At 43.7% G+C, this 13,024-nt stretch overlaps 1 protein-coding gene across 6 annotated transcripts in view; it reads left to right on the top strand.

Moving 5' to 3' along the window:
* The window catches only part of SIM1 (SIM bHLH transcription factor 1), a 50,067-nt gene that overhangs the window by 15,743 nt on the left and 21,300 nt on the right, over positions 1-13,024 (top strand). For all 6 annotated transcript variants that reach the window (XM_062608475.1, XM_062608473.1, XM_062608474.1 and 3 more), the window contains one exon: positions 798-945. In XM_062608475.1, the coding sequence (XP_062464459.1) occupies positions 798-945 (148 nt within the window). The remainder of the gene's footprint in view (positions 1-797; positions 946-13,024) is intronic.

Here is a 13,024-nt window from a genome sequence, read left to right as displayed (position 1 = left end):
AAAATCTGCAACAGGTTTTAATGAAACGAGTCGTTAGAGACTGAGCACTGAGCTGGAAGCAGGAGGGAGATGAAGGGGGTCAGCAATGAAAGGTTGTTTTTCCCTCCTCAGCTCCCGGTTGTAGGACAAGTCCCCTGCACAAACCTTAGGCTCTCTGCTCACTTCAAATTCCTGTTGGGAAAACCCGTTCTTTTTCTTGCTCCAAAAAGTCATGCCAGTGAAATTCAAATACTTTTGTTCCACTTCCATCAAATCTCACAAATCTTATCTGCGCATCTAATTTTGACTGCTATAGTGAGCCCGATTCGGAGAGCTGTTCTTTATTATATTTTGATATAATGATGACATTAATACATGGATAGATGAATAAGAAGGTATTAATTTCTGGTAAGTTTCCTTGCAGAGAAAGTAAGGAGAAGAGATAAAACCCAAAGCCAGATTCATAGAATTAAATCTCGATGATGAGATGTCTGTGTTGGGGGTGGCGGAGATCATTCACTCACACACCACCCCCTCACCCCCCCCTCGGTGTGCTCACAATGCCCCATCAGTCTCCCCGAACAGCCTCTGATCACGACTGGCCCGGCCTACAGGGAACGAGATCAGCCCTGCCCGGGGGGTCTTCACCACTGTTGCTCATGGGGAGGTCGGTCCACGCAGCTTCCCCATGTGATGCTAAGGGGATTCCCACCCCATCTGATCGCCCAGGAGGGTCTGGGGCTGGGGTGTGTCTGTACCCCCTTCCCAGGGCCGATGGAAACAGAGGAGCTGAGGCTCTTCCTTCTGTGTCCCCGCAGTGCTGGTGAAAGGGCAAGTGACCACCAAGTACTACCGCTTCTTGGCCAAGCACGGCGGCTGGGTGTGGGTGCAGAGCTACGCCACCATTGTGCACAACAGCCGCTCCTCCCGCCCTCACTGCATCGTCAGTGTCAACTACGTCCTCACGTAAGTCAGCCTGCGGGTCGCGGCAAGGTGCGCGGAGCAGCGAGAGGCCAAGCGGAGCCGAGCGCCGGCCACCTGCCTGTGCCCGGTCCCGGCGGCCGCAGCTGCCGCCGCCGCCGCCGCCCCCCTTTCTCCGTTCCCCTGTCACGGCTGCTGAGCCCCTGGCTGCAGCACTGACCAGGTCTGCTAGAAAACACGTTGAGCACTTTCATCTACATGAAGGGTTTCCCATCTGTCTGTTTCTTTCGGGGGGTGGGGGGTGGGGGGGAAGATTTAGAGGTTTGTCACCCACATATTTCGCTGCCTTCCCGCCTCCCTTTAATTTTCTTTCTTACAGTTTAAATGCACTCAGCATTACATAAAATTTAATGCAGCGTAAAAGAAAAAAGAAAAAGAAAAAGAAGTTTTCCACGGACGGAGTTATTTATACTCAACAAACAGGACATCTGTTTTTCTTTTCAAAAATCTGGGGTTTGAAGTTCTTAATTTCATCCAGAGTTTCTATCAAAGCTCCGAGATTTCCTTTTTGTTCTTGGAGAGCGATCCTTTTAGTGAACCACAAAGAAAGTTGGTGACCAGAAAGGTCAGTTAAACTTTTTAAAACATAAAATACAATTTTTTTAATTTTTTTTTTTTAATGAGAGTGATTGCTGAGATAGCGTGTATCCCAATGCATCTCCTTGTGTTCCTCTATTGGGAGATTGCTACGGTGTGCTTTAGCTGAAGTCAGGGGCCCAGTGAAGGACGGAAGTTCGTTCGAACTGTTTGCGTTTCCTTATGACTCGGCAGTAGCTGCAGGCAGCAGCACTGATGCTTCCTTGGGATCGTAGGGCTAGTCAGGGCGACGGTGCTTCGTTGGTCCTCGGGGTGAGTAGTCCTCTGCTCCGCTGTTTTTAAGTCTCCGGGCAAATGCAGATGTGGGAGATGTCTGTGAGGCACAACCCCCACCTCCCCTAAAACTGCGGGATGGCAGCATCACGATTTTACCGTGGCGGGCTTCATGCTTGCGCAGGTGGCAAGTGATTTGGAAGCCCAGTTCAGGACGTGCTTCCCAAGCTGAGGTGGCCCGGCTCTGGGCATGTGTGCAGGCGCAGCTGGTAGGGCAGGAAGAGGCCTGCATTGCTCGGACGTAATCACTTTGGTGCGTAGGGGCATCGTGCTCTCAGATGAATGGGCAAAGGTTATTGCGCCTGCATAAGGAAGCATGCGTTTGGGTTAGCACTCAGGTGTAGGGAGTAAACAGAGATTTCCCCTTTAAAGAAAATACCTTCAATTCACTTTAAAAAGGGATGCTGGGGGCGGCATCGTAACACTCCAGCATTCACCCAGCAAGTATGCAGATGGGCAGAGGAGAGGCATCATTACCTCTGCTTCAGCTATATGCCCATTTCCCCTGTACCAGCCCCTCTCTATTTTTCTCTGTTTATACTGCTCAGTGAAGCACAAAGCACTTGTCTTAGGTGAACGGGAAACTGCAAAGACAGAAGTCTGTGTAGGAAACAAGGAACCCAAAGGCAACTAGCACCTTAGAGGGGTTCTGTACAAGAAACACTACCTGCTTTTCTGTGAGCACCTGAGTTTATCGGTTGTTTCCCTCTGCTTTAATCCCAAAAGCGTTAACATCAATCACGGATCCCTACCTCAAATGACCCTAGTGGAAACGAAACATCCCATCGGATCTGTTTAAAGTCGGTCGGGAATCCAGCTCGATCTGTTCCCGGCCGTCACAGCAGGCAGGGAACACCCGTATCCCATGGGGCCGGACAGACAACCCCCCCCGGAGCTGTTTTCCAGCAGCGGGACGGCGGCACCCTGTGCGGCCCTACCCCGTCCCTGCCCGCGTATCAGTGCGCGGCCGTCACTGCGACACCCCAGCTGGGGTGGCTGCCAGTGATCCATTCTCCCCCCGCAGTCATACATAGCTCAGGTGCGCCGCGCTCCACACCCCGGAGGGATTTAATCCCCGCAGACTGGGAGGTGGCCCCGGGATGGGGGGGTGTCTCCCCCCCTCCCGCGTAGAACGGCACAGGAGCCGTACCACAGCAGAGCGATTCCTCCGTCTCCGTGGCTTTTTCGCTGGAGGCAGCATCTTTGTATTTTGGTGCATATGTATGGATTTTAAGAAGCAGGTTAATTTAAACCTGGTTTCAGCCAGGCAGACACGTAGGAGGATTGTAGTTGTTCTTTCAAGATTTCCCCTGGAGAATGTAGTTACACTGCGGCACGCTTTCATTACATCTCGGTGTAAGGCTCCCCTTGCGCTCTTCGAGTAATTGCCTCGAGTGAGAAGGATGGCAGGAGAGCAGGGAGGGAGCCAGGCTGGCTAAACATGAGGATACTAAAGGCTGAGAGGTCCATCACTGGCTGCAGCAACTGTCATGTGCTGCCGGCTGCTGCAATGCAGGGACCACTACCGCATTCAAGTCGAGTTTTGGGACATTCAGGTCCTCGGTGTCTCATCAAGCCTGCCCGGCTCTTCATCAGAGTGTTGCAGAAGAAGAAATAGAGTCCTGCTTGCTTCTGCTGCTGCTGAAGTCACTGCCCTGGGTTTAGGGGATGGATGGAGAGTCAACTATATTGTTCTTATTCCTGTTATTATTATTCTGGCCTGTCATTTGTAAAAACGAATGAGAAGCAGAGAAAGGGCTAACTTTTAAAAAAGTGAGAAGCCACCAATTTCAGAGGTGGATTATCTGGGGCAGAGGAGAGCTGCTGGGGAAGGTGGGAGAGTCAGGCGGGGGGGGGGGGGGGGGGGGGGGATGCTGAACTTCATTTATTGTCTTAATGAGCTATTCAGAGTTAGAACTCAAATGTGGAAGGTAGGTGGTGAAAATGCAGGGGAAAATGAGAAGTTATGGGGACTTGCTGTTTTCCTCTGGTATGAGGTAGACTCCACTTCAGGAGGGCTGTATAAAGGCCTTGTAGTGCTCGAAATTTACAGATGTTAAATATACTTTATTCTGGTATAACTTCTATAGCTCCTGCAGTTCCTTAAGGATGACACTGGATTATTCCAGTAAGCTAGGAACAGCTGAAATATATGTGTGTGCTGTGGGTTCCCTCCAATCTTCTGCTCAGCACCTGGAGCAGATGCAGCTCGTGACAGAGGCCTGGCTTTGCCTGCTGCATCCCAGTGTAAACCTGGGGAGGAAAAAGATGCTCATGAAGGAGAAAGGCAAACCTTTGCACATCAACTTTGGGGTATGGAAGTTGAGGAGAAAGAGGGGCAAACAAGTGCTCAGGATTGTAGGGTTAGAGCTTGAGAGGCGGTAAGCCTGCTGCCAAAGATTCCTTTGGAAATAGGAAATGTTGGTCCCTCCTGCTAAAAATAGCAAAAGCGTTGGAAGATTTGACCTGCTGAGTCCCTGCTCCCCTCACATAGTACTTCTTCACTCAGGGAAAGCCCCATGAGTTTTTTTGTTTTGTTTGCTTGTGGGCTGAGGAACTTTTTGCTCACTATTGAGAGGAACCCGAGTGCTTTGATGTTTTGTAAAGGAGCAGGCACTGAGTGGTGCAAGTGCCAAACTGCTAAGTAGGTATGGTGGCAAGGGCATTTGAGAAACAAGAGGAAAGGTTATTTTTTTTTTATAATAGCAGTGTGTCAAAAATTAATATAAATGACCTTTAAGGACTCCATCTGTAAAGTGCACATATTTGATCTTCTTTGTATTCTGCTTGGCATATGTGAGTACAGACAAAGAATATTTTTCCCTTTCTTATTTGTTCTGTACACACAGTTGCATTATCATTGATTATTAGCTGTGCATGTTTACCACTGAGGGAGACTCAAGTATGAGTCAATTGATAGAGAATGCAACTGTTGAAGTTTATATTTAGATTGCAAACAACCTCCCTTTAAACAAATGGATAATGCACAGTGCAAATCCTTTGACTTTTTGAGCATGAGCAAATATTGCAATAATTTGTCCCCAGAGAAAGCTAAGGAAGATATTCTATATGTATTTCCTTTTCCTTTAGCATTTAAAAGAATAGCAATAATGGTAATGCACCTGGATAACAGGGATTAGTTACCTAATTGTAACTAATCTCTGTTCTGGTGACACAGTACGTATATGATGTAGTTCCAGTTACCTCTTCACATTGCATTATGTAACTGGCTGATTAGAAGCATAAATTGAGTGCAGTTTGAAAGATTATTTCAAATAACTGCCATATTGACAAATGTTTTACTTAATGATGTGGTAAATGAAATTTAGAATAAATTAACTGTTAATTGTATCTGCACACTTAATATTTAAATTATTATTACTATTTATATAACTTTGTGTATGACCAGATTTAAAATGACTGTATAAGCAGTGTGGTTTCATTACGTATGATGTCTCAGACCCTTAAAGACAGTCTTCCCTGGCGTATTAAGTGGCCTTTAGGGAAATCTGTCCTTCAGGTGGAAAAAAATCTCTCCCCATATTTTTGGATAGTTACAATGAAGTATTTTCATAGCTGTTCATAGAAATCCTCATTTTGGTCTATCTCTGGGACATGAGGTCAGAGTCAATGGAGAAAACACAAATTATATTTCCACACCTACAGGCCTATCTTTCTAAAGTGTTTCTCTCAAATTGGCCATTTGGAATTGCCAGAGTCCTCTCCTCAGTCACATGTAGATACATGGTCTCTTGTACCTCTGAAGTGTGTGATGGAGTGTGTAGGATAGTGAATACACTGTGAAAGTTATTACTTGCAGAAATAATCTTGCTCTTATATTATGAGTGGAACTAGTTGTATGAGTAAGCTTAGCCACCTCACTTTATACTCAAGGAAAGGCTTAGAGACTTAAACTGGATAATGTATTTTTTATTAAGTAGTTGTAAACAGTACAATTAAATTTTACCTTCTGTTTTTCCTTTATAGTTCTCTGTATTAATGGGAATTTTGCCACTTACTGAATTGTGCACAGAACTGGGTTTCAATTTATCTGTGCAATTTGCAGTGTACTTTTCCGAAGACTGGAAAGCATATTTCACGTGATTGAATCACCAATGAAAATATATAGGGGAATTGTTTTAATAAATTAAAATGCTTAGGAAGCATATGTCTCAAAAAGTATAAAAGGATTCCTCTTGAACTACTCACTGCAGTATTCTGTTTGTTCACCATTAGTTTTTATTACAGACTTGTCTCCCTGGAACATTGTTTATATATTTCTTGCCAACAGGAGACAGGCTTTTCCAGGTGTCCACAATACGTTTCTGCAGTTCTTCTTTGTTCGTGTAGGGACTTTCTTTGCTACCATTTGTTTAATTCACTCCAAATTTCTATGCTTGTATTTAAACCAGGTGACTGTAATGGCTAAGGCACTAAAACTGTGGGCTGGAGTCTACAGTTGCTGCTCATATGAAGAAAGTTTTATTTGCTAGAGTAAGTATTAAAGGACTGCAGCTCAGGTCTACAGGAGAAAAAGATACAAACCCCAAACTAAAAGCAATCATTAGTTTAAATATGTGCATACTGATAGTCTCACACAGCATGAAATTCAAGATTTCTAATAGGTGTCTCTATTTCAAGGAAGAAAATGCCTTCTACTTCATCCTTTTCCCATTCAGTGTGCTGGCTGTTTCAGGCCTTTGGAAACTTCCTCCTCTCAAAAGTTACAGATCTTGTAAAATGATTGTCTGGGATTGAGACACATTCAGCAGGGGCAATGGCTGAAGCAATTACTATCTCCAGCTGTTTGCCTTGCTCCACTGATGAAAGGTACAGGGCCAGCTCTAGGGACTTTTACTCCCAAAATGCCACAGTTTAAGGTAAACTACCACAGATTTCACTATATCGAAGCATTGAGCTGTACACTGTAGCACAGCTGTTCCTGCTAGGAAGGTTGTTCACACTTTATCCTTACTTTGCCCTTCTGCACTCTGAATGGCATGAATGAGACTTGTGAACACCACTACAGCAGCTGGGTGCTTCAGTCCCTTTGGGGATCAGCCCCTGTGGTCCTCCTGCACAGCAGAGCTGGAAAGACTGTAGGAGTTTAGGGTTATGATCACTGCTCTGTGACAGTTCAGAAAGCTGAAGACAAGCTAGGCATTTGGGAGAGCATCTGCTAGTTTTACTACACATTTTTCTGTCATTTATGGATTATGTCAGTGGCTGTGCATAAGAGGCAGGACAAGCAGTGAAATGTCTACCGAAGTATTCCTCTCCGTGCTGCCACCCTTTCAATACTCTGCACAAACTGGACGCAGAACCGGCTCCTACTCATAACAGCAACAGTGTGGTCCTAAGCAGGTTTACAATTTTACTAGCTCTACTTCTGTTTCCTTAATGGGTTGCATGTTTGCCTTTGTTACTTTGTGCTCCATCTCAGTAGCGCTGTGATTCCAATGTTGTTTCACTGTAATTATCATGAGATACAACAGGTGTGACAAGTTACTAAACTGCTTCTGAAGTAAGCTCTTCCCTCTACAGTATAATGTTCTTGCTAGTTTTTATTCGTACACACACAAATGTGGCATTTCCACATGGCCTAAATTAAGTGTTAACAAATAAATCTCCTTTGTCCATGCAACAGTGGCAAGTATCTGTTTAAAATCTAATTCTCCTTCCCTCACCTCTCTTTTGTACTTTACAGCATGGGCCAGGCTCCAGCACACATGTTCATACTCAGTAGGTTACTTCAGAGGCAGCCCCTTTCACTTTGATGACACTATTTATGGAGGCAGGCATCACTCTGTGTGAACAAGGATATAGCATTCGACCCTTCTGAAGGCTGAGGATGGCTGAAGTCTGGAGTCAATCACATGATCTTTAGCACAGTTAGACGATTTATTCCTGTTGTTGTCTTTTGTTATCATCCACTTAGTGCAATTAAATTGCAGAAGCCCTGATTTACTAGCACTTGAGCACATGGCAGGCTCTAAAAGTGCTTAGACGTAACTTTCAGTACATGATTATGTCCTAGTGAATTCAGTTTTGAAATAAAAAAACCTCAAACAAACTCTTAGGCACATGTTCAAGAATAAGAATATTCCTTGGCTTTGCCAAATAGAGATGACTTGAAGGACACTTTTGATACTGTGTTGAATTGGGACCAAATAAAGAACAGCCATAGTTTTTCAGCTACAAACCCCTATGTCTAAACCTTGGGGGTAGCAATGTTGAGAACAACAGCTATTATCTGCTGAAGTTTTAGTGTCGATATGGAAACTCAAATGCTTGGCTAACTAAAGTTTGGCTGTATCCCTAGCATTGTGTGCATAATTTGATGCAATCTTGAGGGAAGATCCTTTAACCCATTCAATATTCAGCTTTCTTACATTTCTGCTGTGAGTTAGGAAGCAAGCATGAATGGTCTGCCCTGAAGGCAGCCTATTCCCAAGTAGCCTGTGGCTTTGATCATCTCTGTACTAAGTTTGGCAGCTAGTAGCCTGGGCTGTTGCTATAGAAAACTCTCTTAGGCCCCGGTTAGCTGAAATCCACCCAAAGGCATTGCAAGCTATTTTTCTCTTGCTGCTTCCAAAGACTGTTTCGCACACAGACCAAAATAATAATCTCTCATAACTGCTTCATGAGGCATATCCTGGTAGAATGTTTGCTCAAGTAAAGGCTGGATTTAGGGATAAATAGCTTGATAGCATCCTCCCACTCACAGCCAAGCTGCTGCACCTTGTGCCCCAAAATAATTCTGTTGATTCTAAGTTTCTAGTTAGGAGAGTTAAAGAAAATATGTCATCTTCTGAAAGATGATCAGCCTCCTCAGTGCTTTCTAGCTGGTGAAAACCATCAGTGGGGGTGGGAACATGGCTTGAGTCCAAAGAAAACTGTGTGTCTGTGTGACTACAACTCTGTAACTTAACATGGGTTATGCAATTAGGCCTTCCATTATGATATAGTGAGTTCAAGAAAGCAGTAGGAGACAAGGTGCACACTGAGGCGTGATACCCTGGAGTTGCTGTGTATGTGCTGCAAAACTGGTCACTGCAAGCACAGTAAATCTCATACATTATGATATTCCAGGCTCGCGACACAAAGCAGATCAAATTTTCAGTTACTTCAGCAGCAAATTAGCTGTAGTGTTGGTCTGAGGACTGTCGTAGGCTGACAGTGGAGTTGATCTCCATGTATGTTGTGATCACCTATATGGGAACACAGAGCAGGCTGGTCAGAGACACTTCTAGGCATTCAGAAACTTTGAATAAATGTGCATGTGAAGCAGTGACAACAGAGTGGCTAAAGCCACGAAAGATCCCTGCCTGCCCTAGTAAAAGCAAGGACCTAGAGGGCAAAGGTGCTAGTCATATGATAGATTTAAATGTATAACGAAAGCATAGCTAGATGTTACTGTGTTTTATTAAATGAGTTTAATTTATTTGTTCAGAAATTTTAGATATGCCTAGTAAATATTTAACTACCTGCAACCATTCAACACACTGGACACTTATTCTTCAGTTTCATAAACTGTATTTTTACATGAGCATGCATTTCTGGAACTGTTTGTTAATGATAAGTTGTGATTATGAATATTGTCAGAAAAAAATAACTACCATTAGAAAAGTATCTTTTTACTGAATTTGATAGAAAGCATAGGGTCAGCAGTAGTTATGCAGTGTACAGTGGTTTAACTTACTGTGTGGCCTAGAGGATCAAGGTGGTCAAGTAGGTTATCTTGTATCACTTTTAACATTTAATGGACCCACTTAACAAGTCTAACCATATCTAACATATACTTTGAGGAGGTGGAATTAGTGATTACCAGGAAAGTATAAAACTGAATATTGTGTGTTATCTTATAGCCTCATGATACTGGCTTTTCTTGCTACTTGTCTCCTGTTTCATTAACATGAACATTGTATGTCTTATTAAAGGCGGATGACCAAGGGAAAGTTCAATATGAACAGATCCTTAGACTCAAGTGACAAGTAATGTGAGCAGGATTTGAATGAAGTAGATGTTTGCCTGTGAGTGGGAAAGAGCTAAAAGGCAATCTATCTCAGGTACAAATAAGGAAATGAGAAAACAGGTATATTCATTTGTAAAAAAAAAAAAAAAAAAAAAATATCAAAAAGCCATTCTCCCCAAATGCCAAAACCCACTTGCAAGTCCTTGTCTGCCTTCCTCCCCTTACTGCCTCTAAGATTCAAAAAGAACAAAGTTCAGTTGAAAAGTATTTATCAAGTATGCTATGACAGTTACTTGCTTTGTGGGCAGATAATGGCACACAGTCGTCCTCAGGAGCAAAATGGTGTCACTTTGCCAGCTTTTGTCAAAGCTGAGGAACTCTGGACAAGTGAATTGGAAGGACTTTCACTGTAGAAAAGTCTTGTTTCTTGTGAGGATGGTGAAAGTCTCATGACGATAAAGAAATAATCTGATGAAAGAGAAAATATTTGAAAAATCATGGCAGTCAGATGATGTTCCCAGCAACTGGAAAAAGGGAAATATAACCCCTGTTTTCAAGAAGGGGAAAATGGGTGACCCAGGGAATTACAGGCCAGTCAGTCTCACCTCTGTGCCTGGCAGAATCTTGGAGCAGATTCTCCTGGATGGCATGCTAAGGCACATGAAAAACAACGAGGTGCTTGGTGACAGCCAGCATGGCTTCATTAAAGGGAAATCCTGCCTGACCAATTGGGTGGCCTTCTATGATGGGACTACAGAACTGATGGACAGGGGTAGAGCAATTGACGTCATCTACCTGGACTTGTGTAAAGCATTCGACACTGTCCCACACGACATCCTTGTCTCTAAATTGGAGAGACATCAATTTGATGGATGGACCGCTCGGTGGATAAAGAACTGGCTGGATGGTCGCACACATAGAGTACGGAATTCAGTAACGAGTGGTGTCCCTCAGGGATCAGTGTTCGGACCCGTCTAGTTCAACATCTTTGTCGGTGACATGGACAGTGGGATTGAGTGCGCCCTCAGCAAGTTTGCCGATGACACCAAGCTGTGTGGTTTGGTTGATACGCTGGAGGGAAGGAATGCCATCCAGAGGGACCTTGACACACTTGTGAGGTGGGCTGATGCCAACCGCATGAAGTTTAACCATGCCAAGTGCAAGGTCCTGCACCTGGGTGGGAGCAATCCCAGGCACAGCTACAGGTTGGGCAGAGAAGAGATTCAGAGCAGCCCTGTGGAGGAGGATTTGGGGGTGTTGGTTGATGAGGAACTGAACATGAGCCAGCTGCAGTGTGCGCTTGCAGCCCAGAAAGCCAACTGTATCCTGGGCTGCATCAAAAGGAGCGTGACCAGCAGGTTGAAGGAGGTGATCCTGCCCCTCTACTCTGCTCTCGTGAGACCTCACTTGGAGTATTGTGTGCAGTTCTGGTGTCCTCAACATAAAAAGGACATGGAACTGTTGGAACAAGTCCAGAGGAGGGCCACGAGGATGATCAGGGGACTGGAGCACCTCCTGTATGAAGACAGGCTGAGGAAGTTGGGGCTGTTCAGCCTGGAGAAGAGAAGGCTGCGTGGAGAGCTTCCAGTATCTGAAGGGGGGATACTGGGGAAGGACTCTTCATTAGAGACTGTAGTGATAGTAGAAGGGGTAATGGGTTCAAACTTAAACAGGGGAAGTTTAGATTGGATATAAGGAGAAAGTTCTTTACTGTGAGGGTGGTGAGGCACTGGAATGGGTTGCCCAGGGAAGCTGTGAATGCTCCATCCCTGGCAGTGTTGAAGGCCAGGTTGGACGGAGTCTTGAGTGACATAGTTTAATGTGAGGAGTCCTTGCCCATGGCAGTGGGGTTGGAACTAGATGATCTTAAGGTCCTTTCCAACCTTAACTATTCTATGATTCTAAAATGATCTGCTGTAAATGGGACCTCCTCACCAGATGGAGCTCATGAATCCTTTTGGATTCAACAGGCTTCTTCACTATGCTGGGCAGCTGATTAGGAAAAGCAGGTTAGAAGGGTGGGCTAGTATGTTATGAAGCATGCAGATAAGAAATTTCCTAAGGATGAGCAAACAGAATGAACAGTAAACCTTTTTTAAACACATTGTTTTTCCTGAAGAAATACTCGCAGATCACAGACGCTTATCCAGAAAGCCACTGCAGAAAAGTTAACTAATTTTTTTAATTGTTCATCTTAGGATACTAGGAAGCTTGGCACAACAAAAGGTTTATGGGGAACATAGAGGAGTTGATAAAATCTGAAATATCAGTAAATTAATTTTTACTGTAAATTATTAAAAATAATAATAGAAAGTTGTTAGAACCGCTCTTTACTGCCCGGTTTCAAAGGAGTTGAAGTATAAAATTGCTTAAGTACTGCAGCATAGAGTGTAACATAACAGCTATACAAGATCAGACACATACTGATAGTAACTATGGCAAATACTTTGGAAAGAGTTTAAAAATAGAACAAGCATGCAGTAATGCTTCCCTATCACTTTGTCACAGTCTTCAAGAAGTTCAAGAGTCTTCCTTGAAAGAGATGAGATCTTTGAGTGTATTAGTTATCAATGTTCTGTGTTTTTTTTTTCCCCACAAGTTAACCTGCTTACTTTTTGAAAGCATATGAGCTTTTGCCTAGTTTAAGTGAATATGTTAAAAAAGCCTCGTGTTGTGAAAATACCACTTTTTCATTCCTTTCATAGCTCATATTTCTTGCATTAGAAGAAAAAGTAAAAAACTGCTTCCTATTAATTTTCTTCATGTTGCTCATAATTTACTCACCTTGTTCTCCCAGACATCTCTTTTATCAGCCTGAGGAATCTCCTTAATTGTTCCTTATACATAGGCTGTTCTAAGCCCATCTCCCTTTCTGTGCCACTCTGAGTTCTTTTCAGGTTTTCAGATGGGATGGTCAGAATATACAATACTTGGAGTGTCTGTACATGGGGGTTTGTGTATGGCATGAGGTTGAATTCTCATTTTTATACTCTGCATTTACTGCATAATTATGCAATGATGTGTATTTTCTTATACACAGGGCAATCTGTGTTATCAGTGACTTCTCTGAAATGTGATATATCTTTCTTGGTGACACTTCTCAGTGTAAGTGGTGAAACACATAAATTACAGGATTCTTCACCAATATGGAGTTTGAGACTACTAGTTGTAGATGGAAAAGTCTGAAACAAAAATTTAAAGACCATACTTAAACCCCAT

This window comes from Pezoporus occidentalis, unplaced genomic scaffold, assembly GCF_034315485.1.
Source record: "Pezoporus occidentalis ecotype Australia unplaced genomic scaffold, CSIRO_AGI_Poc_V1 ctg13, whole genome shotgun sequence".
Taxonomy (NCBI): domain Eukaryota; kingdom Metazoa; phylum Chordata; class Aves; order Psittaciformes; family Psittacidae; genus Pezoporus; species Pezoporus occidentalis.
This window is presented reverse-complemented; position numbering and strand designations above follow the sequence as displayed.